A 22,834-nucleotide genomic window follows, 5' to 3' on the forward strand; every position below is an offset into this window, starting at 1 on the left:
AATTGTAAATTTGTTGTAAATTTGTGCACAAATAAGGGGAAAAATCACAAATTTGAGCACAAAGAAGGAGGAAAATCATCAATTTGAGCATAAAGAAAGAGGAAAATCAGGGATTTGAGCACAAATTGGCCCAAAATGGGTTATTTCCATCCACGTTGTCCAGCTCCCCCCCAAATCCCATGGCCACAAGTTGGAAGTGATGAGGACCCAGGAGCCACCGTGTCCCGAACGGAGTTTTATTGCTCTAGTGGAGGTTGATGCATCCCATTGCGTCACCTTCATCCTATGCATGGTGGGGACACCAAAGGGTTCCTCTGGCCCAATGGGTTTGATGGAGCTGTTGGAAGAAACCAAGACCTCAAGAGGAGGAAAGTTGTCTCAATTGTCCCTTTTTCCCAGGTTTTGACCCCAAAACCCACCTTACAACCAGCAGTTGTTGCTCTTGGAGACCTTGGGCACCTCAGCAGGGACCCCGGTCACCTTGAAGTCATCCACTTGGAAGACCCATCGCCCTGGGATGTTGACATTGGAGGTCTTGGTGATGTTAATGATGGCTTCCGTTTGGGAGCCAGGGATGTTGTAGAAGTTGGTGTCATCTCCACTGTTGAAGCCAGCCTGGAAAGGAGGCCAAAAGGGGAGGTGAATCCCACCCATGGCATGGGACAACCTCCTATTGGTGGTGGTGGTGGCCCAGTACATGTTATGGGGCACCTCCAGTCTCCATTGGACCTGGTGGGGTCACCCAGAAACCTCATGGGCCAACCTATTTGGGCATTGTCCTCTACAAGGATGGGTCAAAGATGGCATCGACCTTCTCCCCCATTCCCAACCCCATCCCATGTCCTCCTCCTTTCCCAACATACATGGGCTGGAGTCCCACCAAGCCCCGTTTCAGGGTCCCCATCGCTTGCTGCCCCTGTAGTCCATTGGATATCCCAGTAGTTGAGGATGATGAAGGACCTCTTGGTGTCGGTGGTGAGGATGGCTTGGAAGGTGTTGCCCTGCAGAAAGGAAGGGGGAGATGGACACCAGACGTGGTGGGATGAGGAGATAGGGATGGGGTTTAGCTCTGAGGGGTGCTAAGGAAGTTCTCTTGGTGAGGAACGGGGCATCCAAGCTGGTTCCTTTGGTGTCTACCAGCAGATGGGTTCGACCACAGCTTCTTTCCTATGGGGGTGAGGTCAACACATGGGTCTCATCTGCCCTTCAAGTCATACCTATGGACCTTACCTTGTTGGTGGTAGAGCCGTAGTAGGCCACATGATCCCAAGTGGCCACCAGAGCCCATGTGGCCGTGTAGGGGATGGTGGGGAAGTACTGGTTGATGTCGTTGGTGATGAGGGCCAACAGTGCTGGGTCAGTGGTCTGTCGGTAGAAGACATCTCCTCCAAGCACGTTGTCCACATCTGCCCAGTATGGGGCCACAAAGGGGCGTCCATCAGCCAACGGAAAGGGGTCTGGGGTGTATTGGTTGACCCGGGTGTCAAAGGAGATCACCCCGTTGTTGTTGACCTGGAGAAGACATCAGGTCAACCCCAACCTCCATTGGAGCCCCACCACCACCTTGGCTATGGTAGCATGGAGCTGGGATCCAGATGTGCTCTTGCCATTGTCCTCTGCATCTCCGTGACCATGCCTGAGGGCACCATTGCTCCATCCCTAAATGTGGCCTCCTCTATGGGAGAAGGTCTTCTCCTAAGACCCACCAGCCATAGGAGGACACTTGGATACACCAGAAATGGGACCAAAGGGATGAAATGGAGCAGAAGGAAAGGTGGGAATGGGAAAATGAAAGGTCTTCATGGAAGGGGTCAGATCTTGACTCACGTACGTAGAGGGTTTGGTGCTCCTGGCCATAGAAGGTGAAGGGCACAGTGAGGGTGACCTCTGATGTCCCATCATCCAGTTTGGGGTTCTTCTGGTCTTGTTGCTCCAGACCATAGGGGTAGAGCAGAGATGCTGGAGGAACACAGAGGTTGAGCTATTGATGGACATCCCAAACCCATCCCATGGACTTTGGGGTGCAACCCACCAGCTTGGTCTTAAATGGGGCCTGAGCTCCATGTGGGGTTGACCAAGTGGGTCAGATGGGGTTGACTTCTCCATGGTGGCCAAAGATTGGGGTGCAAGTGGGGTAGACACGGATTTGAGGGCAAGAAGAGGACCCCCAACGTCCGTATTCCCATATGGAAGCTCCTTTCCCATCCCACGTCCCAAAATGAAGCAGAAACAAGCCCATTTTGGGTGGAAAAGCCCATCTTTGGATGGTGTGAGGACCCACCTTTGTCTTCTGCTGCTTGGACGCTCCCCACAGCTCCTGGAGAAGACATGGAAGGGAAAGAGGAGCAACCATCACCCAGGACTGGAGCATCCTCAGCAGATGTCTCCTTCCAACCTACCTAAGAGCAGGAGCAGGACATGGTATGAGGCCTTCATCCCAACAGCTCCAAAATGAGGGGCTTCTCCAATGGGAGGGTGAGGAACAGCTTCCGACTGGAAAAGAGTTGGATGGGATCGAAGGAAGTTCTTCACCAGGAGGGTGGTGGGACATCAGAATGGGTTGACTGGAGAAGGTTTGGAAGGGTTCAAGGCCAGGTTGGATGGGGCTTGGTCCATGTCCCTTGGTTGGAACTGGATGAGCTTCAAGGCCCTTCTAAGCTGAACCCGTTCCATAATTCCATGAAATATCCCATTTCCCAAGGGAATTTCATTTCAGCCCAATTCCTGCTATTTGAAGCCATAGGGAGAAGGAGGGACCGCTCCAACCCTTGGAATTCCAAGGGAGAAGATGGAAATCAAATGTCCTACCTGGCTGTCCTTGCTGTGGCTTGATGTCCCAAGGGAAAGAAGGAAAGTGGAGTTCAGACAGCAAGAAATGGGTTTGGGGTCACATCCTGTCCCTTCTTTTAACCTGAAGATCTCCAGGACCCATCCCACCATGAGGAAAACCCATCCCACCATGAGGAAACCCATCCCACCATGAGGAAACCCATCCCACCATGAGGAAAACCCATCCCACCATGAGGAAAACCCATCCCACCATGAGGAAACCCATCCCATCAGGATCAAGCCCCATAAACACAATGGAATCTGCCAACTTCCTGTCCATCCAGGGTTCAAGAGCCCATCTGAGGCCTCCAGAAGGTCATGGGAGACATCTGGCTCCATCCAGATGTTTAATGAGCCCTTAGATAAGCTTTTGGCATGGACACACAAGCTGGGCCTTGACGTTCTCCAGGCTTCCCACAAGGAAGATCCTCATTAATCAACCCCATTCCATCCCCACCGTCCCTTGGAGGCCTCAAACAGGGGGGGCAATGGGAAGAACATGATCCAAGTACGTTTGGGGGGGGGTCTTGGTGGTGGGGACCTTGCAATGGTAGTGGGAGGCAGCTGGGGACGTGAGGCATGGTGTCCTGCACCCATCACAATGGGGGTTCTGCACCCATCACAATGTCCCTATGGGGGTCCTGCATCCATTGCAATGTCCCTATAGGGACCCTGCATGCACCCCAACATTCCCTATGGGATCGCATCACCCATCCCAACGTTCCCTATGGATCACATCACCAATCACAACCTCCTCAGCATCCTTCCCACAAGGAAAGCAGTGGAGATGAAGGAATCCAGCTCCACCTTTCCCATGTCCTCTGGCTCCACCATGCATGCCGTTAACTCCAGGTCTCTGGAAGTCCAACCTCTTTTGGCCTCCAAAGCCCCAACCCCACCTCCTACCCATGAGATGTGGCCAAATCCAGCCCTTTTTGGACCCAATTCCTTCTCCTATCAGAGGTCCCTGTGACAGCTCCATGAGATAAGCCCCATTGGGTCATAAAAAGGGAAGTTTTGGGATCAAGACGACAGTTTCCCTTCATCCAACCTCACAGATGGGAGGGGTCTTTGGGAGAGCAAAGAGGTGCTGAAGCAGAAAGAAGCCCAAAGGTAAGCACTATGGGTCCTTTGGGGCATGCTGGGTTGGTCCCTCTAAGCCAAAGATGTCTGAGGTGCCTTCACCCACCGAAAAGAAGTCCTAAATGGGTCAAATTCCCAGGAAAACCCCATTAAAAGGGGGTTTTCCTCCATCCCAAGCCTGAATTGAGACGTTTTGGATGGAGCCCCCATCAGGTGTTGAGTGATGGGGGGCAACCAGCAGCTCTAAGAACATTCAGAAGGTGGGAATGGCCAAATGGCTGCCATTTGGCCTCATTTGGACCCAAATTGCTGTGATTTTAGGGGAGGGATTCATCATTAGGTGGGTTTGATGGCACCATGGCTTGAAGGTGGCATCAAGAAGGGGTTTGGGTCAGAGATGATGGTAAAGGGGGAACTTGGGGGTCTTTGGGATGAGAAGAACTCAATCCAAGTGACTTGCAAGAGGCTTCCAACAGGTAGAAAAGGGTCTCTGGGGACAATTTGGGACCAAAAGGAGATGCTGGAGACACTTGGGTCACCTCCAGGTTCCTCTTTGTCTGTTCATGGCTCTTTTTACCCCAAACAAGAGGTTCATTTTTCTTACTTTGGGCATTTCCCAGGGATGGAGATGGACATCTGGTGGCTTCCATTGGCTCTTTGCTGCGGTGAGCATCAACCCGACCCCATTCCCCTCCCCAAAGCCCCAGTTTCCCCTGGTTTAAGCTTATTTTAGTCCCTTCTACTTCATGTTTCTGCAGCAAAAGGCTTTATTCCCTCTGTTTCCCAGAGATTTCCCCTTATTTCCTATTTTCCCCTTTCCCACTTTATTAACCCTTCGCCTCTTCACCAAAATCTCTCTTTGCCTGTTGCTTTTCACCAAAAAGCCCCTTTTTTTCACCCAAAACAACTTATTCTCTGGTTTTTCTCCAGCCGAATTTCATTATTCCCTATTTTCACCCCAAATCCCCTCATTCCCTGACTTTACCTCCAGCCAAACCTCATTATTCCCTATTTTCACCCAAAACACCCTCCTTCCCTCTCTATTTCAATGAAAAATTGCACAAAACAGCTATTTTTACCCAAAGCCCCTCTTTTTTCACCCCAAATCCTCACCACTGCTGTTTTAACTTAGAATCCAAGAGGTTTTCTCACCTTTTTGGCGTGTTTTTCACAACAAAAGCCTAAATTCCCTCATCCCCCCCCCCATGTTTCCTGTTTCGTTTTGAGCATCAAATTCTCATTCCCTGTTTTGCTGGGTTTGGATGTGTCCCGACATTCCAACCCTGCTTCCACCAGGAAAACCCACCATCAATTCCCTAATCCCACAAATCCCCATTTCCACCAATTCCCATTTCCCCCAATTCCCATTTCCCCAATCCCAATTTCCCCCATTCCCATTCCCCCAATTCCCATTTCCCCCAATTCCCATTTCAATTTCCCCTTCCTCCAATCCCCATTCTCCCTCGTTTCCATTTCTCCCCCCAAACCCCATTCCCTTAGAACTTCCCATCCCTTTCCTCAACCAACCCCCCCATTTTCCACCCTTCCCACCGCACCCTTTTCCCTCCCCAGTCCCCTCATTCCCATTGATCCAGCCCAACTCCCACAACCACCCAAACAGACACACCCCCCCCCCCCCCAATTCCCACTTTCCCCACCTTCTCCTCCAGCTCTTCCCACTTTGGCTTTTCCCGGCACGGAATTCCTCACGGCCTTCATGCAGAATGATGAGGAAGGCGCCTACCTCAACGCCCAGCTCCTGCTCACCGCCTCCTCCACGGCCACCATGGTGACGGTGACCACGCGCGGCGGTGCCTTCACCAGCACCATCTCCCTCGGCACCGGCGACGCGGTTCCTCTCCGCCTCCCCGGCAACGTGGAGCTGGTGGGCACCCAGCTCTCGGATAAAGCCGTCTTGATCCAGGCCACCAAAGACATCTCTGTGGTGGCCACCAGCTCCAAGAGGCTCACGACCGGTGCCACCGTGGTCCTACCGGTGGAGATGTTGGGCCGGAGGTATTACGCGGTGACACCGGAAGGCACTGGGAGAGATGGGCTCAAGGAGCTGGTGGTGGTGGCCGGAAGGACCTCGACCACCGTCACCATCAAAGCCAAGGGGAGGTTCTACTACCGAGGGAGGAATTACTCCCCTGGGAGCATCCTTCGCGTCTCCTTGGGTCCCTACCACAGCTTCCAGCTCCAAAGTCGCTCCGATCTCTCCGGCACCGAGGTCACATCGGACCACCCCGTGGCGGTCCTCAGTGGCCACAGCTGTGTCAAGGTCCACACGGGATGCGACCACGCGGTGGAGCAGCTTCTGCCCGTCGATGGATGGGGCAAGGTCTTCGTCATCCCTCCCAGCCCGGTGCAGAAGGACATGGACTTGGCCTACGTGGTGGCAGCGGAGAGGACCTCCCTTAGCTACAGTAGGGGTAACGCGGTTGCCACCGAGGTCCTGGTGGCCGGGCAGGTCCGTAAGGTCAAGGTGGGCCCAAGGTCTCCCCTTCATCTCAATGCTTCAGCTGGGGTTCAGGTGGTTTTCTTCTTCACCGGCTCCAAGAAGGGCTCCATGAAGCAAGACCCCTTCATGGTCAACATCCAACCCGTGCCCACCTACTGCAAGTCCTACCAGGTCATCAGCATGGCCGGCTATGAGAACCACATTGTCCTCATGGCCCCCAACATGGACACCAGCACCGTAACACTCAACCAGAGGATGGAGAGGATCATACCCTGGCAAAGCATCCCCGGCACGGACTTCTCCTGGGCCACCATCACCATGACCAAGGCAGGGGAGATCCAGAGTGTGCAGCACCCGAGGACACCTTTTGGGATCCTGGTCTTTGGCTTCCAGAACTATGCTGGTTATGGCTTCAGTGGTCTTTGTGCCACCAGTGAGTATGGTCAGCATCATGGTTGTGGTGTTGTCAATGCGCAGGTCTTCTCCATGGTGGCCATCCATGGGTTTCTTCCCTCTTCCTCTTCTTCTCCACGGGTTTCTTCCTCTTCCTCTTCTCCATGGGTTTATCCCCTCTTTCTCTGCAGGTTCTCCTCCTCTTTCATGCCAAGACCTGGCCTGCAAGGAGAAGTGTGAGGTGGTGGATGGGCAACCTAAATGCGTCCAAGAGACCTTCTCAACCTGCTGGGCCACTGGCGATCCTCACTATAGGACCTTTGATGGGAAACCCTTTGACTTCATGGGCACCTGCACCTACACCTTGACCAAGACCTGTGACCCAGACCCAACCATGCCCATCTTCAGCATTGAGGCCAAAAACGAGCACCGGGGCAACCTGAAGGTCTCCTATGTTGGTTCCATCACCATCCGTGTCTATGGTGTGACCATTGTGGTGGTCAGGTCGGAGAACGGCATGGTGAGGGTAAGTCAACCCAAAGCAACGATGCACCTGAAGGGTGGTCTCCAACCTCAATGAGCTTCTGCACAGTGACCTCTTGCAGAAGACACCTCCAAACAGCTCAAACCCTTCAGTTTCACCCCCTTTTTGGATCCACTTTTTTGGGTCCTTCACGGGGTTTCTTTCCTCTTCCAGGTCAATAACCACCGGTCCCACCTCCCCATCACCCTCGCCGATGGTAAGCTCCACCTACGACAAAGGGGCCGGTCCATGCTGCTTCAAACAGCCTTCAAGCTGAAGGTCCTCTATGACTGGGACGCCCGCGTAGTGCTGAAGCTCCCCAGTGTCCTCGCTGGCAAAGTGTGTGGCTTGTGTGGCAACGCCAATGGTGACCCCCAAGACGATGCCCTCAAACCTGACGGCGACGTGGCCCAGGACGCGGTGGAGCTGGGGGCAAGCTGGAAGGTGGCCAATGAAAGCCATCGTTGCTGGGACAACTGCAGTGGGGCCTGTGAGCGGTGTCAACAGGACGAGGTGGCCAGGTACCAGGAGGAGACATGGTGTGGGATGATGACCCAACGGATGGGGCCCTTCTGGAGGTGCCACGCCACCATCAACCCCAAGGTCTACGTGGACAACTGCATCTATGACCTGTGTGTCAACGATGGCCTCCACACCATGCTGTGCCAAGCCCTCGAAGCCTATGCAGATAGCTGCCAAGAGGAAGGGGTCACCATTGAGGACTGGAGGACACCGGCACGGTGCCGTGAGTAGCTCCCGGTGGGCCCCAAAGGCTGTCCCTTTGGTGGGCAAGGAATGGATGGAATCAAGGGGTGGTGGGATGGGAATGAGGAGAAAAGGAGGAAGGGAAATGGGAGCAATGGGGATGTTGGTGTCACCAGAGAGGCTTCCAAGTGAGGTGGGACAGGTTGTTTGGAAGAGGGGCATGGAGGGGAGGTGGGGCTGGAATGACCATGGAGACTCCAGGAAGACCATGGAGATTCTAGAAAGTCTATGTAGAAAGTCCAATCCAACCATGACCATTGTGTCCCATCCCACCACAACCATTGTGCCCCATCCCACCACAACCATTGTGCCCCATCCCACCACAACCATTGTGCCCCATCCCACCACAACCATTGTGTCCCATCCCCTCCACAGCCCTGCCCTGCCCCAAGAACAGCAACTACACTGCGTGCGGCACCTCCTGCCCCACCACCTGCAACCCGGCTGCGATGCCACCCACCTGTGACCCCACGGCCTGCGTGGAGACCTGCGAGTGCCAGGAGGGCTTCGTGCTGGACCTCAACGAGTGCATCCCCCAAGACAAGTGTGGTTGCGTCTTTGAGGGCCTCCTCCATGGCCCCCATGAGGTGTTTTGGGGTGACACCAACTGCACCAAGCGGTGCCGCTGTGACCCGGAGCTCCGAAGGCCCCTGTGTCAATGGTCCAGCTGCCGCCATGGAGAAGAGTGCCGGGTGGAAGAGGGCATCCAAGACTGTTACCCCAAGAGCTATGGGACCTGCTCTGCTGTTGGGGCCACCCATCTCGAGACCTTCGATGGTGAGAGCTTCACCTTCCAAGGGTCCTGCCTCTACCAGCTCGCTGGGTTGTGTGAGGCGAGCCAGGAGCTGGTGGACTTCCAAGTGTTGGTACAGAATGGCCACGAAGAGGACGCGTTGTCCTCCATCGCTCTTGTGATGGTCGAAGTCTACGGCAAGACCATTGCGGTCAAGCGGGAGCATCCTGGCAAAGTCATGGTGGGTTTCGTAGCTGTTTCTTCGTGTTCTCCTGCTCCTCAGCCCATCTCTTCCATCCATTGGGTAACACTGAAGGGTCTCCTTCAACCACACTGAGACCCAGAGCTTGGGGTTGGAAGGGTGGAATTCAATGGGACAATGTGGCCAACCACATGCACCAAGATGAGGGTTAATGGCCTCATGGATCTCCACCTGAAGCAGATCCATGCCCGATGGTGGGCACGTGGTTATGGGGTCATCCTACTCTCCACCTCCATGGGTTGGTTGGAGTCAAGGTGGTGGAGAATCGAGGCTTAGACACCAGATGATGGCTTCTTCTTGCCTCTTGCCCCCAGATCAACGACCGCTTGGTCAACCTCCCCTACCACCACCGAGAGCAGAAGATCTCCATCTCCAGAGGTGGCCAAGCAGCCGTGGTGGAGACCGACTTCGGCCTCACGGTCACCTACGATTGGCAAAGCCAAGTCCTGGTCTCAGTGCCCAGCACTTACTCCAACGCCTTGTGTGGCCTCTGTGGCAATTACAATGGCAACAGGGAGGATGAGATGATGATGATGGCGAAGAACGACAGCGCGACCTCCAGCCCAGACACCTCTGGAGACCACTGGAAGGTGATGGACATCCCGGGTTGCATGGAGCTATCCAACATGGAATGTCCCCAAAGGGGACAACAGCAAGGGGAGGAAGACTCCGAGATGGGTTGTGGGCTCCTCCACCAAGTCGAGGGACCTTTCGGAGCTTGCCATGCTCATGTAGATGCCACCAAGTACTTCCAAAGCTGTGTCCATGATTCCTGCCTCTTCCCGCATCGGGAGGAGGTGGCATGTCCCATCCTTGCCCGCTATGCTGCTGCCTGCCAAGCTGCTGGCGTCCCCATTGGGATGTGGAGGACAGAGGACTTCTGCAGTAAGTTGGGATCAGCGGCTGGGTTTGGGCTTCGTGAATGGTCAGGAATGTCCAAGGGAAGCCCCAAACCCTGTGGAGATGAAGCAGGGAGGTGGAGATCCCACTCAGTATCTAGGTTGGTCCAGCATGGCCAAGAACCCCCCTTAGATAGGTGCCATCAGCTCTGGCCATAGACAATGATCAGGAACCCTTCTTAGCTTGGTTCCATCACCTCTATGGACACCTCAACCCTCATGATGTCCATAAGGAGGTACAGATGAGGCACAACCATGGCTTAAACCCATCTCCTTGTGGTGGCCCCTAAGTGTAGACCTGGAGGATGTGGGGTGGGATTGCCTTGCTCCTCATGGATCTCCATGTCCCCATGGCAGATATCTCCTGTCCTCCACGAAGCCACTATGAGCTCTGCTCCGAGGCCTGCTCCCAGACCTGCAGCTCCATCCACACCTCCAGAAGATGCTCCATGAAGGCCCAATGCCATGAGGGTTGCGTCTGCGACCAAGGCTTCGTGCTCAGCGGCGATGAGTGCGTCCCCATGTCCCAGTGTGGTTGCCACCATCAGGACTTCTACTACAAGGCCAACGAGACCTTCTACCCCTCCACGCAGGAGAAGTGTCACTGCCAAGCCGGTGGCACCGTGGACTGCCAGAAGACCTCTTGTCCTGGCGACGGGGAAGGAGAACTCATCGATGGGGTCTTCCAATGCCCATCTACTGCACCAGGGACCTGCGTGGCCACCGGTGACCGCAGCTATGTGTCCTTTGATGGGGTGGCTTTCAACATCTCCAGTACCTGCTCCTATGTCCTCACTGAGACCTGCTCCGGTGACCTGGACTCCTTCGTGGTGAAGGTCCAGAAGGATGCTCGGCAGAAGAAGAAGGCCTCCAGCATCCAAACGTTGACCATTGAAGTCCATGGGCTCACACTGACCCTGATGCAAGGCAGGAGGAGTGTCCTGGTAAGGTGATGCTTGGAGGTCCACCACTCTATGGTTGTGATGGTGAGGTCAAGGGGGACATGTTGGCTTTGGGTTGGGGTTGGATGGGCACAGCTACATGATGGTGGTCCACCATCATCATCTATGGGTTCATATTGACCTTACCATGAGGCTGGATAGACACAGTTCCATGATGGTCATCCACCATCACCATCTGTGGGTTCATACTGACCTTGCCATGAGGTGAGAGGGAGACAGCTCCATCCATGTTGACCTTTCGGGGTCCACTTTATGGACATGAGATACCAAGCCTGGGTTTCCACAATGGGAGAAGACCTCACCCTTATGTCCAATACAAACCCATCTTTTTGCCTTCCAGCTTCCATAAATCCATTTGAAGGTTGGCTGGAAGGGCTCTTCCTACTCCTACCTCCATAATCTTCCCCCTGGAGCCTCCTTGGAGCTCATTGGTGGGCTTTATCTCCTCCTGTCCTAGGTGGACTCCATATCCCACCACCTCCCGGCCATCCTAAGCCATGGGCAGGTTGAGGTCCACCAGCACGGGATGGGCATCCTGCTCCAGACTGACTTTGGCCTCCTCGTCCGCTACGACCTCCTCCACCACGTCATGGTCACAGTGCCCCCAGGCTACCAAGGCCACCTCTGTGGGCTCTGTGGCAACTACAATGGCCAGGAAGACGATGACCTTCTCCTCCCTGATGGCCACCAGGCTCCCAACACCACGGTCTTCGGCTCTGCATGGAAGACCCTTGATGCACCTTGCGTTGACCATTGCCCTGAGGACCGTTGCCCCACCTGCACGGAGGAGAAGATGGTGGTCCTCCAGAAACCCAAGTATTGTGGCCTCCTGATGCTCCCAAAGGGACCTTTTGCCTCCTGCCACCACCTCATTGACCCAGACCCGTACCTCCAAGCTTGTCTCCATGACGTTTGCCTTGCTGAGGGGGACACCAGTGTCCTCTGTAGGAGCATCCAGAGCTACTCCATCGCTTGCCAAGATGCTGGGGTCACCATTGAGGCTTGGAGAAGACCAGCCTTGTGCCGTAAGTGATGGCCACGGTTCTCCATGGCCAAGAAGTCACCTCTCCTTGGGGTCCATTGAAACCATCACAACTGGTACCTAAGGGGGGTTGGAGATGGAGGTCCGTGGTGACCACCAATGCTGGTGCTTGTTGGTGCTCAGGTTGTCTTCTCCTTGCCCCCAACACCCCATGGCTCCTGTTCCCATCAACGTTTTGACCCTTCCACCACCTTAAGGCCCACCCTTGAGGTTGCCCCCACTCTTCTAACCCAACATTGAGGGCAAACTCATGGCTTCCATTGCAGCCCTCAAGTGCCCAGCCAACAGCAGCTACTCCCTTTGCACCAAGCTCTGCACCCAGAGCTGCTCAAGGCTTGAAGATGCCTCCAGATGTCCCCAAGGCTGCATGGAAGGGTGTCAATGCGACCATGGGTACGTCTCCGATGGCCATGACTGCGTCCCTGAGGAGCACTGCGGATGCTTTGTGGATGGGGAGTACTACAGGGTAGGAACCTTCTCCCTCTGGTGGCCTTTGGGGGGGTTCTTCATCAGTTTGGACCCATCTAGATGGATGGATCCACAGCTCCTTGGAGATGAAATATCTCAGTGGCTTCCATCTCCCATGGCTTCGCATGGAGAAATGGAATGGGTTGGGTTAGGATGGACTTTGAAGACCTCAAGACACGATGCTTTCCCCCATCCCTACATGGTTCCACTTATTGAAGTCAACACAATCTGGTTCTTCTCATCCCTTTGGCTCCTCTCCCCCTCCAGCCCCACGAGGTGGTCCTGAAGGAGACCTGCCAACAGCGTTGTACCTGTGTCCCTGGCCAAGGCTTGACCTGTAGCAATCACAGCTGCACCGAGGATGAGGCCTGTGAGGTCAAGGATGGGATCATGGGGTGCATCAACCAAAGTAAGGAGCAATGGGGCTTCTGAACGGGGGGCTGGAGATGGAGAAGGTCCATTGGATGGTCTGGAGGGTCTATTGGGAGGGGCAAGGTTGAGGAGCAAAGCCTAAAGCAGGAGAAATGCTGGCCATTGATCTCCAAGAGCAATGGGGCATGGAGGCCCCTGATGTCCATCTCCAAGGGCAATGGGACATGGAAGTCCCTGATGCCCATCTCCCATGGTTTCTCCTATGGTTCCTTCTCTTTCCAGACCCTTGCAAAGCCCTTCGGTGCCGACCCAAGGAAAGATGCAAGTTGAAGGATGGCCAAGCCAAGTGTGTCCCATCCATGGTTGCAACCTGCTGGGCTTGGGGAGATCCCCATTACCACACCTTTGATGGGCTGGACTTTGACTTCCAAGGGACCTGCACCTACACCATGGTGGAATCCTGTGGGAATGACACCTCCTTGGTGCCCTTCAAGGTGGAGAGCAAGAACGATGTCCGTGGGGGGGTGAAATCCATCTCCTACGTCAGCTTGGTCAACGTCAAGGTCTATGGTCAACGCATCTCCATCCACCAGAAGGAAGTGGGCAAAGTCAGGGTGAGTGGACCCCAAGCGGAAGGGAAATGGGTCTTTTCCACCTCCTTCTCCATCCATATCCTTCACCATCCATCTTCTCCATGAGCTTGGCCACCATCAAGGTCTATGGTGAAAGTTATCTCCATCCACTCCAGGGAAATGGGCAAAATCAGGGTGATTTGGGTTCAAAGGGAACCCAATGAGTGGTTCAATGAGTGGTTGAACATCATCAGTGAGTGGTTGACCATCATCAATGGGGTTGAACATCATCAATGAGTGGTTGAACGTCATCAATGGGGTTGAACATTATCAATGAGTGGTTGAACGTTCTTATGGGTGCTTGAACATCATCACTATGTGGTTGAATGTCATCAATGAGTGGTTGAACATCATCAATGAGTGGTTGAACGCTCTCATGGGTGCTTGAACATCATCACTATGTGGTTGAACGTCATCAATGAGTGGTTGAGCATCATCAATGGGTGGTTGAACATCATCAGTGAGTGCTTGCACCTTCTCACGGGTGGCTTCCCATTGCCATGGGCCGGTTGCCCACCCCGCGTCCCCGTCCCTCCCTGCAGCTGGACGGCGTCGCCACCCTCCTCCCGGTCACCCTGGAGACCAACAAGCTCCGGCTCTTCCAGAGCGGCCTCAGCGCCGTGGTGGAGACCGACTTTGGCCTGAGGGTCACGTACGACTGGAACTGGCGCCTCCTCATTGACCTCCCCAGCAGCTTCTACAGCCACACTTGCGGCCTCTGCGGCAACTTCAACCTCAAGCCAGAAGACGACGTCCCCCAGGGCGGCACCAACCTCACCTCCGTGGTGGCCTGGGCCCAAGCTTGGAAGGTCCTCGATGAGCACGAGGACGACCCGTTCTGTTGGCATTACTGCGAAGGAGCGTGCCCGCTGTGCGAGGAGGAGAAGAGGGAGCTTTACGGTGGCAACCAATACTGTGGCCTCATCAAGAAGAGCTTCCAAGGGCCCTTCAAAGCTTGCCACGACGTGGTCCCGCCGCAGGACTTCTACCGCAACTGCCTCTATGACGTGTGCATGGGCGATGGGGCCAAGCAGATCTTCTGCCCCGTGGTGGAGGCCTATGCGTCCATCTGCAAGAAGCATGGGGCCACCGTGCACGACTGGAGGACACCATCGGGTTGCCGTGAGTGCTGATCATGGCTCTCCGTGGCCAAGAAGCCACAGCTCATTGGGGTCCATTGAAGCCTTTGCGACTGGTATCTAAGGGGGGTTGGAGGTAAAGGTCCATGGTGACCATGGTGTAGGTGGTGAGGTGGGCTTGGAACCCAAGACTATAGGGATGCTCCAAGCCTTGTCCACCCTGGTCATCCCAACCTTCTCCATTCAACCCATTCCGATGTCCCACCACCTTCATGGTAAAGAGCCCTTCGATCCCATCCAACTCTTCCCAATGGAAGTTGTTTCTCCTCATCCCATCCCTTGTCCAAAGCCCATCTCCGGGGTCCTGGTGGCTCCTTTAGGTCATAGAAGGTGCTCCAAGGTCCCCATGGACCCTTCTCCAGGCTGGACAACCCCAACTCCCTTTATCTCCATAGCAAGGGTTCTCCAGCCCTTGGAGCATCTCCATGGCCTCCTCTGGCCTTGGAGTGTGGTTGGCTCCGTGATCCCATGTTTCTGGTGATGGATCCCAAGACATGGTTGGTTCCTTGCTCACCACTGAGGTTCTCCTCAACCACCACCACTGCCAAGCCCTTCCCTCCACCCCTTCTTGGGGTTGCCCAACCCAACCAAAGGCCCTTCGCCGTGATGGATCCTCATTGTCCTCCTCCATCTCCTCCTTATTCCCAGCCTTACCCTGCCCTGAGAACAGCCACTACGACCCTTGCGGCACCTCCTGCCCGGCCACGTGTGCCGACCAAGACGCTCCCACCGCGTGCACCCAACCGTGCGTGGAGACCTGCGCTTGCGACCGGGGCTACGTCCTCAGCGGTGGCCAATGCGTGCCCTTGGCCAGCTGTGGTTGCACCCACGACGGACGCTACCACCCCCCCGGTGAGGAGTTCTGGGCCGATGAGCGCTGCAGCGTCCGGTGCCGCTGCGACCCGGCGTTGGCCATGGTGGTGTGCGAGGAGACGGCCTGCAAGCCGAGCGAGACCTGCTCCCTGGTCAAGGGGGTGAGGAGGTGCGTGGCCAAGAGCAGGTCCGTCTGCGTGGCCACCGGTGACCCCCATTACACCACCTTCGATGGGCGCCGCTACGACTTCATGGGGACCTGCACCTACCGCTTGGTCGCCCTCTGCTCCGAGGACCCGACCCTCGTCCCCTTCGCCGTCACCGTGGAGAACAACAACAGGGGCAGCCCCGTGGTCTCCTATACCAAGGAGGTCACCTTGGAGGTCTACAACATGAGCCTCGGCCTCAGCCAGGAGCACCCCAAGAAGGTCAAGGTAGGGGAGGAGGAGGTGGGGGTGATGGGGGTGGGCATTGGGAGGCAGCTGGGGGGGTCCCAAGGTCCTTGCATGGGGTTTAGGTGGGCTCCAAGGTGATTCTATGTTGTTTAGATGGGCTCTAAGGTCCTTCTATGGGATTTAGATGGGCTCTAAGGTCCTTCTGTGGGGTTTAGATGGGCTCCAAGACCCCTCTATGGTGTTCAGATGGGCTCCAAGACCCTTCTATGGTGTTTAGATGGGCTCCAAAACCCTTCTATGATGTTTAGATGGGCTCTAAGTTCCTTGCATGGGGTTTAGATGGGTTGCAAGGTCCTTCTATGATGTTTGGATGGGTTTCAACCTCATTGCCCACTGTTGTGTTAACCTCGACACCGTCCCCACCTGCTTGCATGGCCTCTTGGTGCCCCCCCCACGTCATCCCATTGCCCCAACCACCCAGGTCAACGGCGTCGTGGTGGAGCTCCCCTTCCAGCACACCGAGAAGCTCCAGGCCCACCTCAGCGGCTTCCATGGCTTCATCACCACTGACTTCGGCCTCACCATCACTTTCGATTGGCGCAGCTACGCCAGGGTCTTCCTCCCCACCTCCTACTCCAGCGCCGTCTGCGGCCTCTGCGGCAACGCCAACGGTGACCCCAAGGACGACTTGGCTCTGCCCAACGGGCACATGGCCGCCAACGAGACCCACTTTGGGGATGCTTGGAAGGTGGCCCCCGGCCCCGGGTGCCAACCGGGGAGCACCGAAGGGTTCCTGGGTTGCACCAAGGGGGAGAAACGCGTCTACAGTGGGGACAAGCACTGTGGCCTCCTGGTGAAGAAGAGGGGGCCTCTGGCCCCTTGCCACGGCACCATTGACCCGGCGCCCTACTGGGATGACTGCCTCTATGACGCCTGCGTCTATGAAGGCCACCAAGAAGCTGTTTGCAGCTCCATCGGCGCCTACGTGACCGCCTGTCAGAGCCAAGGTGTCCACATCGGACCGTGGCGCACGGCGGCCTTCTGCAGTGAGTGGAGGGGTTGTATGCACGTGGTGGGGTTGGGGAGCCATGGGCAAGGTGGTGGTGGGTCCATGGATCCACTTGGTTCCATCAAGGGTTGGGTTCTCCATGCACCAAGACCTGGTTCCATCAAGGGTTGGGTTCTCCATGCACCAAGACCTGGTTCCATCAATGGTTGGGTTCTCCATGCACCAAGACCTATGTTCTACCAAGGGTTGGGTTCTCCATGCACCAAGACCTGGTTCCATCAATGGCTGGGTTCTCCATGCACCAAGAGGTTCCACCAAGGGTTGCCTTCCCCATAGACCAAACCTTTGCCTCTCCCTGCCTCTTCTGCTGCCCCATGGCCACCTTTGGCCCCTCCACCACCACCACCACCTCTCTTCCCCCCAAGGTCCCGTCTGCCCCCCCAACCAACACTATGAGCTCTGCGGTCCCCCTTGCCCGGCCACGTGCACCGGGGGCCAAGAAGCCTGCGAGGAGCCCTCCCCATGCACCGAAGGCTGCTTCTGCGACCCCGGCTTCCTCCTGAGCGGGCCCCACTGCGTCCCCTTGTCCCAGTGCGGCTGCTGGCACCACGGGCGCTACTACAGGCACGGAGAGGACTTCATGGCGCAGCCCCAGTGCAGCCAACGCTGCCGGTGCCGAGCAGGCGGCGCGGTCGAGTGCTGGCCCGAGGCATGTGGGGCCGACGAAGTCTGCGAGGTCCAGGACGGGCTCTTGGGCTGCTACCCCGGTGCTTGCGGGCGCTGCGAGGTGCTCGGTGGCACCTTCAGCACCTTCGATGGCCACCACCTGGCCCTGGGTGCCGACTGCACCGGCGCCATGGTGGAGGTGGACGCCACGGAGCCAATGGGGGCCTTCAAGGTGGAGGTGGCCAAGGAAGGAGATGGCATCCGGAGCGTGGTGGTCACCGTGCATGGAGTCACCGTGGCCATGGTTGGGGGCAGGCAGTGGGAGGTGGTGGTGAGTGGGGGGCATGGGGGTCATCGGCTTTGGGGGGGACAAATGGCTGTGGGGGTGGATGTCAGGGGTTGAAGGGCACACTTGGGGGGGAAAAGATGTCTTTGAGGGGGTCAGGAGGGCTTTAAGAGCTGGGTTTGGGGTTCAAAGCCCATTCTGGGGGGTCCAAAGCCCACTTTGGGGTGGTGAGGAGGTCTTGAAGAGCTTGTTTTGGGGTTCAAAGCCCACTTTGGGGTCCAAAACCCCACTTTGAGGGTCCAAAGCCCACTTTGGGGTGCCCCTGAGGTCCTCCAGACCCCATTTTGGGGTCCAAACCCCCACTTTTTGTGTCCACCCCCCCCTTTCTGACCCCTCTCCTTGGTGTCCCCTCCGCAGGTAGACGGCCTCCAGCACCTCCTGCCCCTGGTCCTGGCTGACGGGGCCGTCACCGTGAGCCAGGAGGGCACCCACCGGGTGCTCTTGACCCAAGGGGGCCCCAAGGTCCTCTTTGATGGGATCTCCTACGTCCTCGTCACCCTGCCCAGCTCCTACCACCAGCGACCCCATGGCCTCTGCGGTGACTTCAATGGGGACCCCCATAACGATGAACCCCAAGAGGACTCCAATTCAACTGCCTGTACCCCAGGCTTGCTCCCCACTGCCTGCCCCATGGATGAACTGGGCCCCTGTGGGGTGCTCCAGGAGGCATCAGGCCCTTTCTCAGGGTGCCATGGGGTGGTGGAACCCCATAAGTACGTGATTGGGTGCATGCAGGAGCAATGCAAGGAGCCGGGGGGGGAGGCCTTGTGTAGGAGCTTCCAGGTCTACGCTGCTGCTTGCCAAGCTGCTGGTGGGGACCTCAAGGATTGGAGGGATGCAGCCAAATGCCGTGAGTCTATAGGGGGTCATTGGGGGGATGGATGGACCACAGTTGAGGTCCTCCATGGAGGAATGGGGTTGAATGGACTAGGGTTGGGGTCCTCCATGGAGGAATGGGGTTGGATTGAGCATGGTTGGGGTCCTCCATGGAGAAATGGGGTTGGATTGACCACGGTTGGGGTCCTCCATGGAGAAATGGGGTTGGATTGAGCATGGTTGGGGTCCTCCATGGAGAAATGGGGTTGGATGGAGCATGGTTGGGGTCCTCCATGGGTGCAGGAGGTCACCATCAGGACCCCCCATACCCAAGCCCCACAGAACCAGGTTCTTCTCCCCTCCAGCCCTCTCCTGCCCCCCCCACAGCCACTACTCCCCCTGCACCCGGAGCTGCCCCCTCACCTGCGCCGCCATCTCCGGGACCCCCCCCTGCACCCGGAGGTGCTTCGAGGGCTGCGAGTGCGACCGGGGCTTCCTCTTCAGCGGCGCCCGATGCGTCCCCATGGGCTCCTGTGGGTGCCTGCACCGCGGCCGCTACTTCCAGGTGGGCTCCTCGGGGGCCCCATGGGGGCTCTGAGGTCTTCCTATGGTGTCCGTGGGTGCTGAAGGCCCCTTCCTGAGGTTCTTCAGCGGTCCAAGGGGATCCTCAGCGTTCCTGGGTGTTCTCCAATGGGAATGTTCCAATGGGAAACCCCTCATTGCTTGACTTTCTACCCCTTCCCAATGGGAAAACTCAACCTGTCTTGATGTTACCCCTCTTCCCAATAGGAAACCCCTCACTTCTTGGCTTTCTACCCCTTTCCAATGGGAAAACACAACATTCCTCTCCCTCCCGCCCCCTCCCAACCTCAAACCCAGCCACAGGCTCCCTACTGATGCTTCTTCCCCCACCCCAGATCGCCGAGACCATCAGGTCCCCAGACTGCACCGAGACCTGCACGTGCCGGGGCGCCGGTGCCCTCCAGTGCCGACCTTCTCCATGTCCCCTTGGCCACGTCTGTGGTCACCTCAATGGGGCCCGGGCCTGCGTGGAGCAACCCGGGCGCTGCAGCTTGGCCCCGGCCACTGCCTCCGTGTCCTTCGATGGGGCAACTGGCACCACCATGGCCAATGGGGTCTATGTGGTGGCCACATTGTGCGACCCTCGAGGCTCGCCATGGTTCCGGCTCTTGGCTGAGGTTGGAGAGGACCAAGAGAGACCATCGGTGCTCACTCTTCACCTCTTCAGCAATAGGGCTTTCATCACCATCAAGAGGGAGAAGAAGGTCTGGGTAGGTCATTCCCACCACACTACAACACAAAGGGATACTTCATAATCATAACCCCAAATAAACCTAACCCTAACCATAACTACGACCATAAGCCTAATCCTAACCCAACACTGGACCGAACCCTAACCACAAATCTAACCAAAAACCAGCCAATAACCCAACACAAAAATAAACCTACACGTAACCCTAAACCTAACCCTAACACAAACCTAACCCTAACCATAATCCTAACCCTAACACTAACACAACCCTAACCCAAACCCTAACCCACCCATAACCCTAATCCTAACCCTAACCCTAACGCAACCATAACCCTAAACCTAACACTAACCCACCCCTCACCTTAATCCTAACCCTGACCCTAACACAACCCTAACCCTAATCCTAACCCTAACCCTAACGCAACCCTAACCCAAACCCTAACCCTAACCCTAACCCTAACACAACCCAAACCCTAACCCTAACCCTAACCCTAACCCTAACCCTAACACAACCCTAACCCTAACCCTAACCCTAACCCTAACCCAACCCTAACCCTAACCCTGTGTCTCCATACCCAAAATGAAGGGAATTCACCCCAGTTTGGAGGAAATGACCCATTTCTTGGGTGTTTCACCCCATGGCACAGAGCCACCCTCTTGGTGTCTTCTCCAGGTCAATGGGGTCCCAGCCACCACCCCTATGGAAGTCTATGGGGGGCTGAACATCACCGAGACCCATGGAACCATCCGGATCAGCCAAGCCTCATTGGACATTGAGCTCAACCCCAATGGGGAGGCCACGGTGACGGCAGCCCAAGGCCTCCATGGGAAGCTCTGTGGGATCTGTGGGAATCACGACGGGAACGCCGCCAATGACCTCCAAGGACCCGATGGGACCTTGGTTGGGGATATGGAGGCCATGGCCAAGGCATGGAGAGCCCCGGACTTCACCCATGTGAGTGCCCCATGGCTTGGGTTGGGGGGAGCTTGGTTGTGGTTCCCAATGGGATCGGGGGTCCCCACCATGGGGAAGCATCCAGGGGTTGGGGCTGTGGCTTTGTGTTAGCCCCAATGGGTCTTTCCCCATGGATGTGGGGCATGGAAAGGGTCGTTCTTGGTCCCATCATCCTCAAGGGGGGCAGGAGAAGGGGAAGAGGCCTGAAAGAGGGGGAAATGGAGCAAAAAGAGGGGAAATAGCCCCCAAAAGAGGGGGAAATGGAGCAAGAAGAGGGGAAATAGACCCAAAACTAGGGAAAGGAGGCCAAGATAAGGGAAAAAGAGGGCAAAAAGAAGGCAAATAACCACAAAAAGAAGGGGAAATGGAGAAAATGAGAGGATACAGCCCCCAAAAGGGGGGTGAATGGACCAAAAAGAGGGGAAATAGCCCCAAAACTAAGGAAAAGAGAACAAAATCGGGGAAAACAGGGCAAAAAGAGGGGAAAATAGCCAAAAAAAGTGGGGAAAGAGCCTAAAAAGAGGGAAAAGAAGAGCAAAAGGAGAGTCCAAAAGACAAAAATTGGGGGAAAAGAGCCCCAAAAGAGGGAAAAGAGACCAAAAGAAGGGGAAAAGAGGCCAAAATTGGGAAAAAGATGGAAAAACAGACCAAAAAGTGAGGAAAACAGCCCCAAAAGTGGGAAAAAGAGACCCAAAAGAAGGGGAAAGACCTGAAAAAGTGGGAAAACCCCTCAAAACCCACGGATTAATCCCTTATTTCCTCTTTCCCTTCCCCTCCTCCAGTGCTGCAATTAGAGGCCCTGCAGAGGGGGGGTGAAAGGCTTGGCCGATGAGGTCATCGCTGACGTCACCAATGAGGTCACCCCATTCCCGCGCCAGGCTGGAAAAGGGCCGATTCCCACCCAAAAAATCCCTTTGGAATCGCAATAAAAGGATGAGAATTGCAGGAAATGAGAGTGTGGGGCAGGGGAAAAGGGGCTTGGGGGTCACTTATGGGGCGGGCCCCACATATCCGAGTGCTTTGGCAGCCACATCTTGGCCCCAGGCGCTTCCTGGTCCCCCCCATTGACCCCCTTGAGTCAATAGCTCTGGTCACGGAGCTGCCCGTGGGGCCGGATCTATGGGGTGGGAACCCGGATATGTGGGGCTCATGGGGGGGCACCCGCATATGGGGAGCTTATGGGGGGGGCACAGCCCCATGTGGGTGTTATGTGGTGGGGTGACCCAGATACGTGGGTCCTACGAAGGAAGAACCCAGATGTGTGGGTCCTGAAGAGGGTGAACAACCACGTGTGGGTCCCATGGGGTGGGCACCAGCTGCCCCCCCAGTTGTCCCCAATAGCTCCTAGTACCCTCCCCATACCCCATACCCCATACCCCATATCCGATATCACATATCCCATACCCCATACCCCATATCCCATAACCCATACCTCATACCCCATACCCCATACCCCATACCCCATATCCCATACCCCATATCCCATATCCCATTCCCCATGCCCCATACCCCATATCCCATAACCCATACCTCATACCCCATACCCCATACCCCATACCCCATATCCCATATCCCATTCCCCATACCCCATACCCTATATCCCATACCCCATGCCCCATATCCCATACCCCATACCCCATACCCCATATCCCATACCCCATATTCCACATCCCATACCCCATACCCCATATTCCACATCCCATACCCCATACCCTGTACCTCATATCCCATATATCCCATACCCCATATCGCATATCCATACCCCACACCCCATACCCCATATCCCACACCCCATACCCCATACCCCATACCCCATACCCCATACTCCATACCCCACACCCCATATCCCATATCCCATACCCCATATCCCATACCCCATATCCCATACCTCATACCCCATAAAGTCCTCCCAGTGCCCCAGGGCTCCTATGGGGAGAGCAGGAAGTGCCCGAGGCTCTGGGAGGTGCCACCTTGGGGGTGCCCCCATCCTGCGGATAA

General features: G+C 56.0%; 2 protein-coding genes across 4 annotated transcripts; one reads left to right on the top strand and one right to left on the bottom strand.

Moving 5' to 3' along the window:
• Positions 1-216: 216 nt before the first annotated feature.
• Positions 217-2,962, bottom strand: LOC133263354 (sushi, nidogen and EGF-like domain-containing protein 1). 3 transcript variants are annotated; one of them, XM_061443099.1, is made up of 8 exons: positions 2,809-2,962; positions 2,400-2,493; positions 2,282-2,317; positions 1,832-1,959; positions 1,231-1,512; positions 864-1,001; positions 420-615; positions 217-337 (listed from the first exon to the last, which is right to left on the bottom strand). In XM_061443099.1, the coding sequence occupies exons 1-7, from the start codon at positions 2,959-2,961 to the stop codon at positions 421-423; spliced, it is 1,026 nt and encodes a 341-aa protein (XP_061299083.1). In that variant the 5' UTR covers position 2,962; the 3' UTR covers positions 217-337; position 420. The 3 variants fall into 3 exon arrangements, with proteins under 3 accessions (XP_061299083.1, XP_061299084.1, XP_061299085.1); XM_061443100.1 differs by having other exon boundaries at positions 2,400-2,564; positions 2,809-2,939; XM_061443101.1 differs by lacking the exon at positions 2,400-2,493 and having other exon boundaries at positions 2,282-2,395; positions 2,809-2,853.
• Positions 2,963-5,629: 2,667 nt separating this feature from the next.
• FCGBP (Fc gamma binding protein) lies at positions 5,630-21,630 on the top strand. Its single transcript, XM_061443112.1, has 19 exons — positions 5,630-6,806; positions 6,958-7,292; positions 7,464-8,034; positions 8,430-9,028; positions 9,364-9,934; positions 10,306-10,892; positions 11,368-11,935; positions 12,219-12,418; positions 12,688-12,829; positions 13,075-13,406; positions 13,967-14,546; positions 15,212-15,810; positions 16,253-16,817; positions 17,206-17,777; positions 18,150-18,642; positions 18,974-19,173; positions 19,526-19,900; positions 20,555-20,836; positions 21,619-21,630. Exons 1-19 carry the CDS (start codon positions 5,630-5,632, stop codon positions 21,628-21,630), a joined length of 8,760 nt encoding a protein of 2,919 aa, XP_061299096.1.
• Positions 21,631-22,834: the final 1,204 nt, after the last annotated feature.

Source organism: Pezoporus flaviventris, unplaced genomic scaffold, assembly GCF_033815535.1.
Source record: "Pezoporus flaviventris isolate CSIRO_AGI_PZ_B2104156 unplaced genomic scaffold, CSIRO_AGI_Pfla_v1 ptg000292l, whole genome shotgun sequence".
Lineage (NCBI taxonomy): Eukaryota > Metazoa > Chordata > Aves > Psittaciformes > Psittacidae > Pezoporus > Pezoporus flaviventris.